Raw genomic sequence first — 19,103 nt, 5'->3', positions numbered from 1 at the left:
CCGAGACGCCAACAAGGCGGGCGTCGCGACGCCGCCACCCCGGGACGCCGCCGTCGCCGATTGTCAGTGCAGGGCAGCGCGACGCACGGGGTGCCCTGCGAGTCCAGCGCCCCTCACCTCGCCGCTCTCGCCGGCCGGCGAAGCCCTACGGTACGGTGTCCGCTGCAGCGCTCAGTGCAAGTACAACGAGTACAACAACAACAGCAACATCCGCGGCACCGCGGCGAGCGGAAGGGCGCCGGGACGCGATAAGGGTTATCGGGCCGATTCTCTCTTGTTATTGTTCTTGTCGGAGACGCCATAACATTATTTTCCGATACAGCGACGAGCATGGAGGCGGCGGGCGGCGCTTTCGCGTGGCTTCGGGGCTCGCCGGGACTCGCGACGCTTTGACGGGCGCTGAGGCGGACCGGTGAGGCTGCCACGTGCAGGACGTAGGACGCAGGAAGTGCACCGGCCGAATTTGAGAGGGAATGCAACATCAAAGTACGGCGCGCGGCTGAGATGAAGAGACTCTTTGCAACATCGGAAACCAAAGTGAGAAATGAGATCCAAACTTGCGTTCCGCCCTCGGTTCAATGCCCCCGCTGCCCCAGCCCATCCCAGGCTAGCGCGCAATCTCAGAGTGTCTCGGACCGATTCGCGGCCAGACTTCTCGGAATCGCGCGAATGGCGAACGCGGAGATAAAGGCGGTAAAGGCAAAGGCGGTGGTCGAAGGGTCGCCGAGCAGCGGGCAAGCACTGGGCGATCACTGGGCCCGACCTGACCCAGTGCCGCGTGCCGCGGGGACCGGGGCCGTTGCAACAGGTCCGCCGCGGGGTGACCGCGATGCACCGCGCGTGGGCTGGCCGCGTCATAATAGTGCCATTTCCGGGCCGTAGGAGGCGGCGGGGGCGGGGGCGGGGGCCCGAAGGCCGAAGGCCGGACACGGCGACGCGGGCCAGCACGTGCACGCGCGGGGAGGCGGCGCCAAGCCCCAGCCAGGCCCCAGGGCGCCCAGGGCCAGGGAAGACCCCGCCGCCAAGGACGACCGGTGCGGGTATGGCGGGGTATGGAGCCGCCCGGTGTCCTTGTCCTTCCGGGGGCCCGCGCTGTTCGCTGGGAGAGGACCGGCCGTGCCGCGCCCCCGGCCGGATCCAACGTCGCACGCCGCTTCCTCCCAGGCTTCCCAGGCGTCATAACTGGGTCAACATTGGGCACGGCGATGACGACGACTCGCTGCCCGTGGGGCTGCAGGCAGCATGTGCGCGCCGCGTGTGCATCTTGGCGCACTGATAGCGAATCGAGACGCACCCGCGGGCCGCGCGGGACAAAAAGAACCCCGTCGAAAGCAACGAGGCGACCACATGGGCCCCCAACCGCAGCCACAGCTGGCCTAGCTCGTCCCCGCGGTCCCCGCGTCAGCACGCTCGTTCCGAACAGCCTTTCGTCGCTCTCTCACGCATATCCTCCCTCCGCCCCATGAGTGCGAGAGAGAGAGAGAGCTATGGAATCAGCTTGGTGCCGTCGGGACGTCGGGACGCGATGGCGGGGTCGGGGCGACACGGCGACACGCGCCTTAATCGCCTTAGGCCGAGCCGCACGCCGTGCGCCCGCACCGTTAGCGGCGTTGGCGGCGATGGGGTTGCACTGCACGCCGCGTCGCACGCCGAGCCGTCGCCGCCGTCCTGGGCGTGGCCGCGGAGGCCAGGGCCGAGGTAAGGCCAGGCGGGGCCCGCTGAGCCGGAATCAAGGTGAAGCGCGCGTCTCGACGCTCTGTCGTTCCCAGGCCTGGTCCGAGCGGTCCGAGCCTGGCCGCGGGCCACGCCGCCGCCAACGCGAAACCAGAGCGACGCCGCGACGCCGCGACGCTGCCGCAGTCCCGGACGGCCTGGATCGGCCGGCCGGCATCGCACGCCGAAACCCGAAACCGCGGAGCGAGGACTTCCCCCTGAGATTCGCACCCAAATCCAAGTCCATCATTTGGCAGCCCGCCGTCGTCCACGCCTATACGCGCCACTGTCCAGGCACGGCAAGGGGGGCTCTCGATGGGCGCGTCGCGAGGGGGGGAGGGGGGCAGGTAAGTAGCGACGCGCGTATCGCAAGACTCGCTTTGTGTCGGCCGAACGCGAGCGGAAATGAGAAGCTTGCGGGGCGCGGCTTGGCGGGGCGAGGCGGGGCGGGGCGGGGCGTTCGGTCGGCGTATCCCGACGGCAGTGTCCTAGTCGCATCGCGTCCTCGCATCACAACGCAACGGCCGTGCGACAAGCTCACCGGAACCGCGCGCGGCGGGCCAGGCAGGCAGGCAGGCGAGGGAAGTCCAAGCGAGACTGCGTGGGCGACGCCCCAGGCCCCAGGGGGCCTCAGCCGCCAGGCCCAGGGACGCACGGCCACGACGAGGAGGAGGAGGTGAGTGCCGGGTCGGCTTGTGCAGTGTTGTACCGGGTACCCATTCAGGGTGACACCCACCCCCCCTTTCTGTTTAAACCCTCGCGGGGCGGTGTTCCTCCAGGTCCTCCAGGCAGGAGAGCAGGCTAAGGTTGGACGTGGGAGGCCCAGTAGTAGTATCCCATCCGACTAGCCGCTGTTTTCCCTCCCAGCCTCCGGCTTCCGTTTTCTGGCCTTCCAGTGGCGCCGCGGTGGCGGCTGACGCTGACTGCAGACCGACGCGGACGGCCGAACGACAGCGGCAATGCCAGTGGCGGTGCCCGTCGACTCCGATCCGACGCCCCGTTGCACTTGCACTGTCTGAGCAATCGCACACACCGTGCCTGCAGAGCCTGCAGAGCTGCGTCGCTCTGGTCGCTCTGTCCCTCTCTCGCTCATGGGGCGCTCCGCGAAGGTGCGAGAGAGACAACGCCGTGCGGACTCAGCCCGCTGCACACGGGCTTGCCCAAGGACCGAGGCGTGACGCATGGCGACGCAGGCGATGCAGGCCGTCAATAGGCATCATCGTTTTCATGTCGATTTGATCGTCCGTTTGTTGGTCGCGTCCACGCGGTCCACGCCGTCCACGTGTGTGAGGTGCGGCCTATGCACGTGCGCCCGGCCTGCACGGCCTGCATCGCCTGCGTCCACGAGCGTCCTTGGATTTTCGCCAAAATGATTAGGCAAATCCCCTGGCCTGAGGCGGACGTGTGCCGTGAATTACTGACTTGTGTTTTCCTTTTTCCTCACTGTTGTTCGCGCGGAGGGGCTTGAGGGGGAAGGGGGAGGGAAAGTGGCCCGTATTAATGAAAGCATGCAGCAGCTTTGCACCACGCCATGCCGCGTCATGCCGACCATTCTCTGTTGCAGGACGTCACGATGAACAAATCAGCGCAGGCCACGGGCGGCGGCGCCTCTAGCAACAACAACAACAACAAAGGTGGCGCCTTCGGCAGCAACAAGGACAAGTACACGACGCAGCTGAGTTCGGGCTCCAACAAAGACAACAAGTACACGACGCAGCTGAGTTCGGGCTCCAACAAAGACAACAAGTACTCGACGCAGCTGAGTTCGGGCTCCAACAAAGACAACAAGTACACGACGCAGCTGAGTTCGGGATCCAACAAGGACAACAAGTACTCCACGCAGCTGAGTTCGAGCTCCAACAAGGACAACAAGTACTCGACGCAGCTGAGTTCGGGCTCCAACAAGGACAACAAGTACTGCTCCTCAGAGTCCAAGTACTCGACGCAGCTGACATCGGGCTCCAACAAGGACAAGTACTCCGCCACCGAGACCAAGTACTCGTCGCAGCAAGGAGGCACCACGGTGGACAAGTACTCGTCCAAGTACTCGGCTCAGCAGGGCGTCAAGGACAAGTACTCGTCCGAGAGCAAGTACTCGGCCAAGAGCGGCGGCGCGAGCGACACGACGAAGTACTCGTCTCAGGAGAAGTACTCGTCGGGCGGCACGGCGCTCGAGCGGCGCGCCAGCTACAAGAGCGTCGAGAGGCGCGACAACGAGCGGAACGCGGCGCGCGAGCGCGAGAGCAAGAAGAACGCCAGCAAGGACAGCAAGGAGGCGGACAAGTACGCCAGCAAGGAGCCAGACAAGTACAGCAGCGGCAAGAGCAAGGAGCCAGACACCAAGAGCAAGAGCACCACGACAGCCGCCGCCAGCACGGCCAAGAGCACCTGGCCGAGCAGCGACAAGAAAGAGGACAAGTCCGCCAACAAGTTCAAGAGCACCTTCTCGTCGACGTCCTCGGAGGAGCGGTCGTGGTGCAGCAAGAACTTCTCCTCGGCGGACAGCCACGGCCTCGGCCTCGGTGCCGGCAGGACCTTCTCCATGCAGACGGCATCGTCCAGCTGGGAGGAGAAGAACCGCGGCCGGGCCTTCCCCTACGACCGCGACCACGAGCTGCGCCGGTCTCAGCAGAAGTACGTGTGAGTGCGGGTTCAACTGCCACCCTCGGTTACTTTCTTCTTCGAAAGCTTAGGTTGCATTCCTGTTTCTGCCGTTGTTCCAGGCACGACGCGGACGTCAAGAACCTGGACCCCAAGTACCGCAAGGCGCTGGCCGGCGGCGTCGTGGCGGCGGCGGCGGGGCTGGGCCCGGCCAGGGCGGCCGACGTGGGGCTGACGCTGGCCCCGGGGGCGGCGGGGGCGGCGGGGGCGGCGTCGCGCCCGGGACCGACCGGCTGCCACAACTGCACGCTGCAGTGAAGACAGTCAAAGACAACGGACTGCAAGAGCCTTGCTTGCTCTATTTTCTTTTCTACTCAGTAGTTTACGACAAACATACCAAACTATGTGTATTCCACTTCGTGCCATTGTACTTACTGCCTTGTCATTTTAGTTTACGCCCCTTTTGCGGGCATGTGGTAAACGGAAGGACCAAAAACATTGTTGCATTTTTTAGCTTTTAAGGACAAATAAATGCTGTTGATAGTTTTCTGTAGTCCTCGCGCAACTTCATCGAGTGCAACATTAGTCCCTGTACAGTCCATCAGGCATCACATCAAAACTGGAGCGGACAACAGGAATCACTTCTGCAACAAACTTAGTTGATAGCGGCAGCTCGTGTCGGCATTGTCTCGACGGACAAAGAAGACGAAACGGCGCGGCAGACCAGAGCGGAACACAGAGAGTATCGGAAAACTTTGAGGCAGGCCAGGGAGCGGAGGGCGGCCGCGCGGGGCAGGGGGTGGGGTGGGGGTGGCAGGGGCAGAGGGTGGCGCCTGGGGAGGGGAGGGGCGCTGCGATTGCACAAGTGGCGCGAGGGAGAGTGAGTCCCGCGTCGCACGCCGGACTCGAGAGACGGAGCCAATGACACCAGTAGCATCCTTCCTCCCCGCCGCCGCCATCCAACCAGAAAGCAATCAGTGCGACTTGAGCGCGGCGTTCACCACCTGGCCCGGTTCAACCCCACCGTGACGCGGGACGCGGCCTGGCCGTGCCCGGCGGACGCATCCCCAGCATCCAGAGTGACCCAGACACGCCCTCCAAATCGATACCCTACCCCTGGGGGAGGGGAGAGGCCGGCTTGCATGGCTTGCATGCACGTCGCGGTGCAGACCACACCCACCAGAGGGAACGCGACGCGTCTTTGCCATTTAGGCAGGCTGAGGTTGGCAACCCTTTCTGCCCACTTCTAGACTCTCTAGGCGACGCGGCCCGCAGCCTGCCGCCAGTTGGGCTGCCTGCCTCCACGGCGCGGGGACGGAGGCTTGTTGAATGGGTTGCCTGCCTCCGCGGCGCGCCGACGCCAGGAACGCAGCGCAACCGGATCTTGCCGCCTGGCCGCCTCGCCGCCAGCCAGCGAGTCGCGGGGGATGGGGAGGGGGCTGACGCGCTCCAACACTATGCATGCTAATTTCAGACGAAGCGATTCAAATCGCGCGACTGTGCGAACTGTGACTCACCTTCTCGCAGTCCTCCTCCAGGCGCACGACGCGCTCCAGCTGCAGGAACAGCTCCTCCTCCTTGTCGTGCAGCTCCTGGTCGCGTCCCTCCAGCCGCTTCTCCAGCTCCTGTCGCGCGGCCGCCAGCCCGTCGCGCTCCGCCTGCAACAAACGACAAAAACAAACCTCAGTCACAGGCTGCGTCCAGCCAAGCACCTCGACGACGGGCCACTTCGCCCCGTCCGCGTCCACCCGTTGGCCGTTCCAAGCGTTTCTAACGTCGCCAATGCCTCCCGCGCCGCGCGTGGGCCCGCTCCACTCATGGAGTCCCATCTCCAGCACGCCGTCTCTCTCGCACTCGTGGGGCGTCCAGGGCGTCCGGCGAGGGTGCGAGGGAGACAGAGCGACGGCCCACAGGCCGGACGCGGGCCCCAATTGCCCGGGATGCAGCAGACCGATTCCGAGAGTCGTTTTCATCGCTCTGTCCCTCTCGCACCTATGCGGCACGCCCCATGAGTGCGAGAGAGACAGAGCGACGAGAACGACTCTCAGTCTGCAGCCATCTCGCGTCTCGCGGCGCCGCGATATTAAGGCAAACAGCGCGCCGAGGGCCGAGGGAGCCGTAAGGCGAGGCACGGCGAGGCAGGGCCGTGGGTGTCTCGCGGTCATCATTCCTCTAGATCCTGGCGGGGCGGGGCGGGGTGCGGACGGCCGGAATCTAAACTTTACGAATTATTCCTCCCACAAGACGCAGGCCCGGCCCGACCCGGCCCGGCCAGCGAGGCCTTGGGACGGTCACTGTGGGGACGAGCGAGGAGAGGAGAGGCTGCCATTGTGCTGCTTCGCTGTGCTTCGCTGTGCTTCGCTGCTGGAGCGCGCTGGAGCCCCTTCCCTCCCTCCGCCTGTCAGGAGCGCCTCTCTATACTTCAGAGTCGTATTCCCAGAAGTTTATTGTCGGAGCTTAGCGGGAATGAAAAGAGGGAGCGAGACAGACAACACCGGCACGGCCGGCACGGCGGCACGGCGCCGCGGGTAGTTGGTAGGTACCCAGCCAGCCGCGCAGCCGCGCCAAATGTGCACATGAGTCAGCAAACACAGTCCTAGGCGCGCCTAGGCGTCCAGGCCTCCATCGGCCGCCACACCGCAGCCGTGCTGTTTCGTTCTGTTTCGCCACGGTGGCACAAAGGGATAATAACTCGAAAAAAAAGGAGCAACACGATCTCATTGTGGCGAGCGAGAAAAAAAATATAGCGCATAGGTAAACGCCGGGCGCCAGCACCTGGAGTGCCTGGAGGTGGCCTGGAAGGCTCTCGCAATGGCGTTGGCAGCTTTCGCGACCGCCATAAATAAGCCCCGGGACGCGGTGCAGCGGTGCAGCAGCAGGCCACGGCACACACTGCACCATACAGGTGTCAACGGCGCGCGACGCGGGGACGCGGCCGCGCCGAGGGCTTTGACGACCTGCCCGTCGGCCCTTCCCTTCCCGGCCCCTCCAGTCCTTGAGTCCTTCCCTTTCCCTGCGCCAGCCCTGGAAGTGGGTTACGGGAACCAGGGCCGTCCCGCGCCGCGTCCAGGCCTCGCGGTGCCTGCTACGCCTGCTTCGCCACCACATGCAGCAGTCAATGAATCAAACTGCGGCCAGCCGCCGCACGCGTCAACACGTCCCTCTCTTTTTTCCTCCACCTGTCCGACTTCGCACCGCCGGAGTTACACGACGGATGTACCTCTACGATGAATGTACCGCGGTACAGCGGCACTGCGCGTTGCAGAATGCAACCGTTGGCGGAGGTTTAGCCAGCCAAAGTTAAGCGCCCCACGATACGGTACAAACGTCACGTCGCGCTTTAGGTGACCGACTGGTTGAACCAAAGCGAGGGTCCACCCCAGCCGGGTGCAGCAGCAAAGCAAACACTCGGGAGCCGCTGGTCTCCCTGACGGCCTGGATGGCCTGGGTGCAGTCCGCGGCGAGCAGGCCGAGCAACGCCCAGCGCCACGCCGACTTCAATTTGGGGAATGAGTGTCCTGAGGCCCCGCGGCCCTGCGGCTTGTGGGAACTCATCCAGGCCGTCCAGGCTGTGGGAAGCGGGGAAGCGCGCAGCTTTCAAGGGCCAGGGCCGCGGGCCGGGCCATGATGCGCCGATGTGGTGCGCAGCCAGCCAGCCAGCAGCCAGCCAGCCAGTAATTAGGCTAGTTGGCTGCGACCCACTATGTATACACACTGCTTGCCACATCAAACTTCTTCACTGCGCTGCCCCCGCCCGCCCGCCTGCTCCTCGCGTGCCCAGCAGCCGCCGAGGTCCGCGGAGGCGGCGGTGCCGCGCGGGGTGGCGCCATTCAAGAAGATTCAAGCGGCCCAGCCGCGAACCCCAAAAGCCTCCGTACGGGAGAAGACAAAAAAAACGCCAAAATTTCGAACTTTTGCGGCGGCTACCGCTGGACCGGAAGTACCGTGTGTGCGCGCTGTCGCGGGGAATTCCCGGAAGTGGCGTCGGGAAGCCCGGAAAGGCTAATCGATCGCGGAGGAGGCGGCCGAGCGGCAGCGGCGTGGCGCGGCGCGCTGTTTGCCGACGAGACACGCCGCGTTGTGGCGGGGAGGGGCGGGGCGGTGTTTGGCGTTTGGACGACACGGGCGACACGCCAGCCGGTCGGCCGGCCGTTCCCACGGCAAACGTAAACACGGACGCGTGCAGCCTGCAATATCCGGCCACCTTTCTTCACCTCGTTCCAGCCAAAAACACGGCGACACGCCAAAGGAGCGCGCTGGCGAGAGCGAGAGACAGAGAGAAGTGCGTCGAGGTACGAACGACGTAGGTGTTCCCCTCCCTTCCCTGCACGGCTGCTGACACACTGTCGCGGAGAAGCGGCTGCAGTCCGCTGCAGTCGTCACCCTCTGCGTCAGGCCAGCCGGGCCGCCACCCACTCCCGTCTTCCCACATTCACACTTGCTTTCACTCGACACAATGCAGCGATGCAGGCGATGCAGGCGGCCGTCATTAGAATAACGCCGCTCTAATGGCGCGGAGATCGCGCCCCGCCCCGCCCCGCCCCGCCCCGCCCCGCCCCGCCAGCGCAAACCCACATGCCAATTTTGGCGCGGATCTCTCGCCCCTTCTCCCGCGGCTACGACCATGGTGAAGGGGCGGCGCTCCAAGTCCACAAATGAAACCGCCAATCGGCACACCATGAACTGCCCTCCGAATGAGGAATCCCGAAGATCCCGCGGTTCGGGTCGTTGACTCGAGTCTTCTTTGACGCTTCGGCTCGGAACGCGTCCCGGGTGGCGTCCACTAACGTGTTTCCCGGACACTCTCCGTGACAAGTCAGCCCCGGCTGTCGAGCGGCCCCGCTCTGCCCCGCTCTGCCCCGCTCGCATTGCGCGTTGATAGAGAAAGCAACGGCGGGACGGGATAGGATGGCCCGGCCGGGATTCACGATTCGCCACCGAGCTTGGCGCCGAGCTTGGCGCGGAGCGCGGCGCGGCTGTGCCACGCTGTGCCACATGGCCGTGTACGCGGTTTGTATAACGCAGCAGTTGCACCGGCTCTACAAGTGGCGGCGTGCGTGCGTGAGCGCGTCTGTGAGTGTGTGCGCGCGTAGCCACGTGCAATTGACCCTCCGTATAACTGTTCGGCCGTGTGCGCATCGCGCTGTTGTGCAACGCGGCAAGGCGGCCACGCCCCGTCGCCGCCACGCCCCGGGCGAGCGTCAGGCCCCATCAACCCCTCGGCGAAAAGGGAAAGAAAAGAAAGGCAAAGGCACCGCAAAGCTGCAAGCCGCGGACGGGCAGTCGCTCTGTCTCTCTCGCACCCATGGGACCCAAGGGGCTCTACGTACGGGTGCGAGAGAGACAGAGCGAGGCGGACTGCGCCTCCCACCGCGGGATTAACGTGATGCTTATGCCTCGTTTGCTGGGTGCGCTCGCCGTTTTCTGCTTGCGGTTTGCCGCTCCTTCCGCTCTCGTCCCACTGGATTGACATTGTCTTCGTGGGCCGCCCCGCCCAGGCTATATCCCATTACACACACACGCGCGGAAAGTGAATGCGGCCCGGTCCGCCCTGACAGCGCGGGGCTGGCTGGCTGCTTGCCTCACTTTCGCAGTGCACCACCACCTGCATGGCGAACCAAAAACCCTTCTCGCTTCCCCAGCGCCGTAAAGAAAACAGCAAGTAAAAACTGTGGCTGAGCCGAGCTGAGCGCGGCTTGAGGAGCCGTACTGGCTGCTGCCGGCCGGGCCCCTCCAAGTGGGTCTCGTTGCCTCGTTTCGGCCGCCCATCCATCGGCGGGCGACGTTAGCGCGCGGCCGTCGTCCCCCAACGACCATTGCCACTGCCGACGGGGCGCACGGCCGGCGCGTTGCTTCGGGCGCTACTGCACGAAACACTGCCCCAAAACCCCGAACCGAAACACGAAGGACGGGAGCGAGCCGAGCCGAGCCCCCGGCAACTATGCAGTCCCGCGCGCAGGGCTGCGGCCGGGACTGCCTACCCTGCCCGGCGTCTCGGCTCCACGGCCACCAAAGCCACGGGGCGGAACGCGGCAAACGTGGCCGCCAGGGTGCGCCTCCTCGCTCCTCGCGCACCACACCACCGCACCGGACTACCGGACCAGGACAGCAGCGCACCGCGGCCGAGGCCGGCACAGGCATGGCCCAGGCCTGGCTACACCGTGCCGCGCAGAGACAATGGGACGAAGGGACGGCCTGCCGGCCACTTTCACTTTTGAGCAGAGCAAAGCGGCAAAGCAGCCAAGCCGAGTGACGGTTCGGCGCGGTCCGGTAGGCGCCACGCCACGCCCAGCCAGTACGGTCCGGCCGGCCCGCCCCCAACTTTTAAACGTGTCATTCTCGGAGATGAATGCCCGCCGATCGGCCGGGCTGGCAGCGCGGTGGCGCCACGACGGCGGAGTCCTTGGCGGCGGCCGCGTCGCGCCGCGCTACGCAACAGAGCCCTGCGTCGGCCGTCCTGCAGCAAGCACTCGTTGAGCAAGAACGGCGCCATTCCGCGCGCCGCGTCGCGTCTGTCTTTGCCGCCATTTCGGCCGCTCGTAAATAGTCATTGCGCATCCGGCGGCGGGGCGGCGCGGGGCGGTGCAGCAACGCGGCCGGGAAAGTAAAGCACGGCGGTGTGTACCGACACGGGCACGGCGGCACGGCGGCAGGGCGCGGGGGGAGAATGTCCAGCGTCCAGCCCGCTTCCTGGCCGAGTCCAAGCAGAGCCGCATCAGCATGCAAATAGCATGCACGGCGCCCGCGCGGCTGCTGCTGCAGGCTGCCGGCCGCCGCTGCTCCAGTCCCGTCCTCCCTGGGGATGTTCCTCGCGGCGCGGCACGCGCGTGCTCCGGCCACGTCTCGGGGCGGGCGCCGGACGCGCTGCAGGCCGTGCACACCGAGAAGCACTCCGAGAGGCGACCGCAGGCAAACGTGGAATACGTGCAAATGCCGCGAGCTTTCCCAGCGCCAAGCGCGAACACGTCACTGGCCCATCCCATCCAGTCCGCGGGGCGTCGGCGCGGCGACCACCGAACCACGCCGTCGACGCGCGGTGCCGCACTGCGTGCCCTTTAGCCCTCTTGGTGCGCCGCCACTGGTAGCCGTCGTTACGTCACGCGGCTGCCCGGCCGCCTCGCCGTTTTTGAAACAAACGACGCGTTCCCGCGCTTTGCCGCGGCAGGGGGTGCCAAGGAGGCCTCCTCGGCGTCCCGTCCGGCGAGCCCCGCCGCCTTTGCCGCCATACCGGCTCATTACAGGCGCGCGCGGGTACCGGCCGAGCCGGCCAAGCACCCGACGGCCGATGATTCATTCATGGAGGGGCCGCTCTAATGTTGCACCTCCCCGTCGACGGCACCGCGCTGCGCGCTCCGCGTTCACCTGCTCTTCCTGGGGGCCGTCCACCGTCCCCATGAGCGCGAGAGAGACGGAAAGGCAGACTGGCGGTAGCGAGGGCATCCAAAGTAACGAGGCGATGGCCTGCATTACCTGCATTAACTGCCGGACAGACGGCCTTTTAATAAAACGGAGGCAAGGCTGGACGCACAGTGGCGCGAAAAGGCGGAGAAGGGATGGGATCATAACGAAGAGGATTAGGCGGTCCACATAATGGAAGCCAAGCTGGACTGGAAGAAGAGAAGAAGAAACAGCGGTACGCCCGACGCGGTGCGGGGCACGCGGTCTGCATTTGAATTTGGCGCGTCCACCGTTTCTCTCGACGACCAGTTTCCGCTCGCAACGTAATGAATGCCGCCATCGTCCGCGCTCGCGTGTGTTCGCGTCCGCGGCGCCGCCGGACCGGCCGGGCCGGACTCCACGCCGTCATCGGCAAGTTGCTGCTCTGCCGACGGACAGGCCGCGTCAGTGACATGTCAGTGACTGAGTGTGATGAATAACTCGTCACGTCGCGCGTCCGTCGCGTCCACGTCCGCGGCGCGTCTCTTCGCGGAGTCTCTTCATCAGCAGGCCGCGTCCGCCTGGCCGCGCCCCGGCCGCCTAGCCGAGGTGCGGACGATGGACGACGGGCTGCCTTTTGCGGCGGACTGCCCGCGACGCCACGCACCGCGACGCGACCGGCCAATACAAATTGAAGCGCCGGCCGCCGAGAAATTGATTGCAAGCGCCGAGAAAGGCGACGACGGCGACGTGCCAGCCAGCGCGGCGACACGCAGCACTGCGCAGCGCTGCGCAGCACGCCGCGTTTTTCAGTCACTCTTTCGTAACTATATTTTGACCAGCGGGCTGATGCCTGATGGATGGTGGAGCCGCTGCGACGAGCACGCGTGCGTTCATCAAAAACCACTCGTTGACAATGGGGGGGCTGGTTGGGACTTCCCGCCAGCAGCAGCAGCAGCCGGGACAAAGCAGAAGCGAGTCGGTCCTAACGAGCCAGTCAGGCAGTCAGGCACCGAGGGCGCCAAGGTCGATGCGTATCGCCCTGCAACCTGCCCGGCAGGCTGATTCCGAAGGCCTTTCATCGCGCGCTCTCTCCCTCTCTCTCGCACTCCCGGGGCGTTCCGGGGGGTGCGAGAGAGACGAGGCGATGAAAGGCCTGTTTGGAGTGAGCCTGCCGGCAGGCAGTGAATGCCCGGCCGAGCGCACACAAATGACTTAGCCAGCCAATTAATAACGTCTTCGTCGTGAAAGCTGCGGCAGGTGTCAGCGGCCCGAGCTGCTGCTGCAGCGGGAGGGAGAGACCACCCACCCTGCACCAGGGCCTCGACGGCCTGGAGGAGGCCAGGGAGCCGCGGGGCACGCGGGGTCGCGGCCACACACTGCTAAAAACAGGACGCGACCGCGGAGGCTGCCCCGCGAGGGTAGGCCACCCAACCGGCGCCTCGGTGGGCCCGGTGCGCGGTGCGCGCCAGGTACCCGGCAGAGAGGCGGCGACCTTGGTCGCTGACGTCACCGCGATGCCTGGATGGGTACCTCCGTGGCACCCGCGCCCTGTGCTGCCGCCTGGCGGAGCGTGGCGCACGCAGAGCCCAGCGCGGGAGCGGGGCCGGGGGGCCGCTGCCATATCACGTCCAGCCTCGGCCCAGCCCTGCCTCCGCCGCGCCGCCACGTAGCCCATCAAGTCGCACCGCACGGCAGACGCAACGCAACACGGCGCAGACCGCGGTGCAGGCCGAGCAAGCCGTCGGCACGTCCGCGACACCCACCTGCAACAAACAGGAACAGAGATCGCGTCAGAGGGCTGCTGCACTGCACGTCGCGCACGTCGCGGGCATCCAGGCCGCGCCGCGCGTAGACAATCGGCCGACTCCTTTTCGCAACGGCGGCTCGAAGTGCAACGAGCGCACGGCGGCCGCTGGAGTGGGGGTGGAGCAGGGTGGGCGGCGGAGAAGACGATGACGATGGCGCGACGCCACGACCTCCGCCGACGCCGTTCTATTCCAATATTCCAATTTAAAGATAATCATCATATGCCGGCCGCTCCTAGACGAACGAGCGCGCGTGCATGTGTGTGTGTAACAGCGCGACATTCTTCCAATTAGCCATCACGCGTTAGTTGCGCGATCAAATTCCGCTGGCCGCCTGGCCCTCGCAGCGTACCATTACTTTTGATTACCCGGCGGCCCGGCCGGTCCGGGGGCCAGAAGTCCGGGGCAGAAGTCCGGCCCGGCGACGGGACGGGTACGAGGGAAGGGCAGAAGCACGCTTTGGGCGCGGTGCCAGGCGAGCCAGCGCCAGGATAAACACCGACGGATCCGGAGCGTTTTTCTCAGCAGCACGCACGCCACACGCTCCAGCGCGCTCGCTCCAGCTCCAGCGCCACTGTTCTCCAGCGAGGAGCCGCCCTGACAGACTCGGGGCTCGTCGCCGCCGCCGTTCGCCCTGACAGACTTGGGCGACCCCCCCCCCCACCAAACGACGCACGTGGAGAGGCAGCTACGTATGTCACTGTCGTGGGTTCAAACACGCGACTATTATTTTTCTCGCCCGGGGCAGAGGACGCCCTTTCCCGGCTGCGCACGCTGCGCACGCTGCGCTGAGCACGCTGAGCACTGACACACAAGCCGGCCTAACGACACCGCACTGCCCGGTGCGGCACGGCACGGCAAGCCGTTCGCCGAATGAGCCGTCCCGTCCCGAGAGTCGTGCGAGACCCGAGACTAGAGCCGCGCAGCTGCAGCCACGGCGCACTACGCCCCCGCACGCCCACGCGTGTCCGCGCGTCCCAAATCACGCGTCTTCTCTTCTTTATCGCTTTCTCGCGCCGTGTTTGTTTAGTTTGGCCGGCAGAGCGACGAAGAGACTCGGCGGCCTTTCGGCGGCCCGCAATCAGCGCAACGCAAACACCGCCGCTTCCGCACGGCCGACGGCGTGGCCGCGAGCACGTCGCCGTCAACACCGCCCTCAAGCCCCCAAGGATGCCGGGGGACACGCGAGCGTCCAGCGTCCTGGTGACACCCATAGCCGCCACATGGATTCGATCCGCGGCGACACCCGACACCGGCAGCGGGCAGCTCGCCGTCCGAGCGAGTTCGCACGGCACGCCGCCGCCAAGGAGGCCGGCAGGGGACACCGGGGACACCCACCCCGCCGACGAGCCCAACCCAAGCCAACCCACATTACCTACGAGGATTTCAAAGAGACCCGTCGGCAGCGCGGTTTCAGACAGTGCTTCGTCGCGTTGCCTCTGTCGCACCCATGCGGCAGGATGCACCAGTGCGAGAGAGACAGACGGCCGCCGGAGACAGGTCGGCGCCAAATGCATAATGAGGGGCCGTAATAAGCGCCGCGACCGCGGAGTGCATTGCGGCCATTGTGCAGCACTGCAGCCCGACGCGGCGACCGCGACCCACCTGGGGACACCGCCCCGCCCCGCCCCGCCCCGAAGGCGTGGTTACGCGAGCCGCGCGTTCCTCGGAGGCGGCGAAAATGTTGTTAAAAGCCGGCGGCGGTGCAGGCTGAGGCAGTAGTGTAAGGCCGTGAGTGACTCGGCCGCCCCGCCCCGACCGCTGTTGTCACTCCGCCATGCGTGAAATGACGGCATGGAGTGACTCGGAGTGACGCGGGAGTGACACGGCGTCGCACCCCTTCCTGCTGCCGGGAGGTTTCTCTCTGCGTGTGTGCCCCCCCCCCCCCCGCCCCGCGACACGTCTAGTCTGACTAATGACAAGTCGCCGCGGCGCCACGAGGAGCATCACGCTAATGAGGCCTTAATACCGCTCTCTTCCCACGCTTTGAGGGAGACAATGGTAATGGTACCGACGCGCATAAAAATTACTCAGTGTTTCAATTTTTTTAAGATTTTAAAAAAAGATTTTAAGATTTTTTTATAAACACGTATCGCGTTGGCTAAACGCGGCTGAATGTCAGCTGACCACTGATTCCGCACTCTCGGCGTGCACCTCGGTGAGCACCTCGGTGAGCACCTCGGTGAGCACCTCGGTGAGCACCTCGGCGTGCACCTCGACGTGCACCTCGACGTGCACCTCGCGGAGGAAGTTCGCCGTGGGAAGGCGTGGCGCAGACAATGCACTCGCGTCTGACCTTGGCGTCGACGACACCGCGCCGCATCGTCACCTGTCAAGGTCGAAAACAAAACGCACCACTTCGATCTTCGATACGACGCGGCGCAAAAACGCGCGAGGCGGCGCGGCGAGCGCGCGGAGAAAATGGAATCAATCCGGGCGTCACTTGCTGTCAGGCTGTCGCTAAAAACAAAGAGGCGCCGACCCGGCGCGTCGCGGCGTCTCTAGCAGTGTCGCGGCGCGTCGTTCTCAAAAAAAAGAAAGAAAGAAAGACGTGAAAATGCGGCGAGATTGCTTGGCAAAGACGCGCTGACGGTCGGAAAAAAATTAAAACGAATGCGCAGCCAAAACGCGAGGAAAGGGCGGAGCCGGAGGCACAATTAGGGGCCCGGTTATAAGAGCGGACGAGTTTTAATTGCGATTAGTGGACGCGGCGGTCCGGCAGCACGGCCAGCAGGGGGATGCAGGCAACTTGATCCTCATTTTAGTTGCTCAATCCACGTACCGGTTGCATGGGTAATTCGCAACACTGTAGCAGCCTGGGTGCATATTCACATTACACGATACGGTACTACCCAGCAAAAGCAAAAGGGGGTTCTTAAGGTTCTTTTCCCGGCGGGGGAGGGGCTCGATCCCCGAAACTCTCACCAATTACTTATGAGACAGTGCGGCAAAGCCAAAATCCGGCATTCCGGCATTTCGTCAGGTGACGGCGTCGGTGTCTCCGGGACGCCGTCGTGCGGGACGCGGCCGACGCGGGTAAAAGCGCTGTCGCCCACACTGTTTGAAGCAGTGGCGGTGCCGGCGGTGCGCGGATGCATGGCGCGGGCCCCGACGTAACGCCAGCCAAAGCGCACTTTTTCCTCGGCGCGACCGCACCGCCCACAAGCCGAGTCGCACAGCGGCACCGCTCGTTTACAAATCGGATCCGAAAGCAGCAAAAGCTGCAAAGCAGCCGAAGCAGCAGCCACATTAGAAAGCGACAGTGTCTCGGTGACAACACCGATATGCCTGCCCCGCCCTGCCCCGCCCGGCCTGGCCGACCGCGCCGACGCGCAGCGCGGCCTCCAGGACGCCTGTCGGATGCGTCGCGGCGCCGTGGCCGCCGGCCGTCCGCTACGTGCCTCCAGCGGCCCGCCCTGCCCGTGGGCCCGGCCTGCGCGGCCTGACAGCCGGATGGAGTGTGACTCATCGCAAACAGCCTTGCGCAAGCCGACAATTGTTCTGCAATCATCGTTTCCCCAGAAAGCACCGCCGATACCAACGCGGCTCGGCTCGGCCGGCCGGCGGTCAGCGACACCCGAGACCGGCCGAACGCACTAGTGCAACACGTGGAGGGCGCAACGCGACCCAACACCACCCGGCCTGGGCCTGGGCCCTGCAGGCTCGCGTCGCTCTGTCCCTCTCGCACTCGCGGCGCGTCCCGCAGGGGTGCGAGAGAGACAGAGCGCCCCGGCGCCGTGTTACTGGGTCACTGCTGCGCGCTGCGCCTCACTGCATTGTTTCCTCGAATGCAGGTGCGCGGCGCGGCGCTGCCGGCAGCCAGCGTGAATAAACCACCGGACCGGAAAATTTGCAGAACGCGTCGCGGAGCACGGCGCCGTGCATACAGCGGCCGCGCCAGTGCAGTGGCCGCCTTCCTGCCCAAAGAAGTCGTCCCGTCGCTCTGTCTCTCTCGCTGCCAACGTCCGGCCCCGCGAGAGCGGCAGAGACAGCGACACGACAAAACGATCCTCCTGAGTCCCAGGCCATACCGGGCTGGACTGAATGAAGCCAGAGCAACGCGTGGGCAGCCTGCCCTGCTGGCTGATGCTCTCCGTCTCTCTCGCACTCGCAGGGCGGCCGCTGGAGAGACGGCGACGGACCGCGTGCTGCGTAACTAATGTGGAACTACGCCGCGGACGCCGCGTCCACCGGCGGCGCACTTACGCTGGATTCGTTGCGCAAGTCTCAGGGCGACAGCCTGGCTGCCCGCCTGCCTGGCTGTCCACCTGGCCGCCTCGGGGCGCGTCAACCCCGATGTCACCACGCCGTCACGGCCGGCGTGTTGGGTGAGGTGTGCCTACCCCGCCCCACCACCGCCACGTGGGAAGCGCGGCCGGCAGCCCAGCCCGCCGCGGCCGATAGGTCCGATAGGGGCGATAGGCACGAGCAGCGCGAGTCTGCGGCGTTCCCCAATAAATGGCGTAAAAATAGCCAATCATGAGCGGGGAGGGCCTCCACCGCGCTACGCCGCCACGCCGTGCGCGCGCCGCGTTCGGACAACTTCCGCGAGGCATTTTCAAGCACAATGGAGGCGATAAGACGTATTGGGGGCCGGCACGCCAGCAGCACCATGCCCGGCCACGTGGTTCCGTCTCTCTCGCACTCGCGCGGGGCTGCGTAGGGGTGCGAGAGAGAGGAGCCTGCAGCAGCGCCCCGCGTGAGAACGGCGGCCAGGTCGGCCAGGTGCAGCGGGGCCGCGCCGAGCCGAGCAGAGCCGTTTGCCGGAGCGGGGCAGTGGTGCTAAGGCCAGCACGCCCGCTCCGTCCGACCGACAAACAAGCGAACGACGTGCGAGGACCAGAGCAGCACCGCGGACCGTCACACTGGCCAATCGCACCGGCCGCGGGGCACCTTGGCCGCGCTAACGACCGGACGGGAAGCCCCCGCCTGCGGCCCCCGGGCCCCGCGGCGGGAAGCGACCGCGACTACAGGACGGACACGCGCGCCGCGCGCTCCAGCCGAGCGATTCACTAGATCGGTTGGTAGCTCTGTCTCTCTCGCACCCGGACGGAGAGCCCCACGAGTGCGAGAGAGACAGCGCGATGAAACGACTCGGACTCCGAATGCTGCCGAATAAATCAAACAAAAAAAAAAATAAAACCGCGGGTTGCGCGGCTTGCGCTTCGCGACCCACTTGGAGCGGCCGGCGAGTGTGTCGCTCTGCTCCGCCCCGCCGCGGCCGCGTTACTCGCAGGACGCGCGGCTTTTAATCTGCCGGGATAAATCAACGACGGACTGACTGCCTGGCCGCCCCGCCGCGGCAGCCGCGGCCCATTCCCCGCGCCAGTATTCGCAGTCCGGCAGTCCGCGCGATGCGGGCAGGGCGATAGGGCCAATGGGCTAATCCGGCCGATCTCGGAGGCTGCGTGTGTGTGCGTGTGTGTGTGTGTGTGTGTGTGAAGGGGAGGGGGTTGCGTATGGCGGCACGCCACTGCTAATCCCCATTCCATCTTTCTTGCATTCCAAACTGACTCCACCCGTTACAGAGGTGGCGGCACACACACACACACACACACACACACACACACACACACACACACACACACACACACACCAACAGGC

The 19,103-nt window shown here is 65.5% G+C and overlaps 1 protein-coding gene across 1 annotated transcript in view; it reads right to left on the bottom strand.

Annotated features, from left to right (window-relative positions):
- LOC117653740 overlaps window positions 1-19,103 on the bottom strand; it is a 57,029-nt gene that overhangs the window by 4,314 nt on the left and 33,612 nt on the right. The window contains exon 4 of the mRNA XM_034399603.1: window positions 5,832-5,972. Within this exon, the coding sequence (XP_034255494.1) occupies window positions 5,832-5,972 (141 nt within the window). The remainder of the gene's footprint in view (window positions 1-5,831; window positions 5,973-19,103) is intronic.

This window comes from Thrips palmi, unplaced genomic scaffold (assembly GCF_012932325.1).
Source record: "Thrips palmi isolate BJ-2018 unplaced genomic scaffold, TpBJ-2018v1 HiC_scaffold_8, whole genome shotgun sequence".
Lineage (NCBI taxonomy): Eukaryota > Metazoa > Arthropoda > Insecta > Thysanoptera > Thripidae > Thrips > Thrips palmi.
The sequence above is the reverse complement of the archived record's forward strand: the minus strand, read 5'-3'. Positions and strand labels throughout refer to the sequence as shown.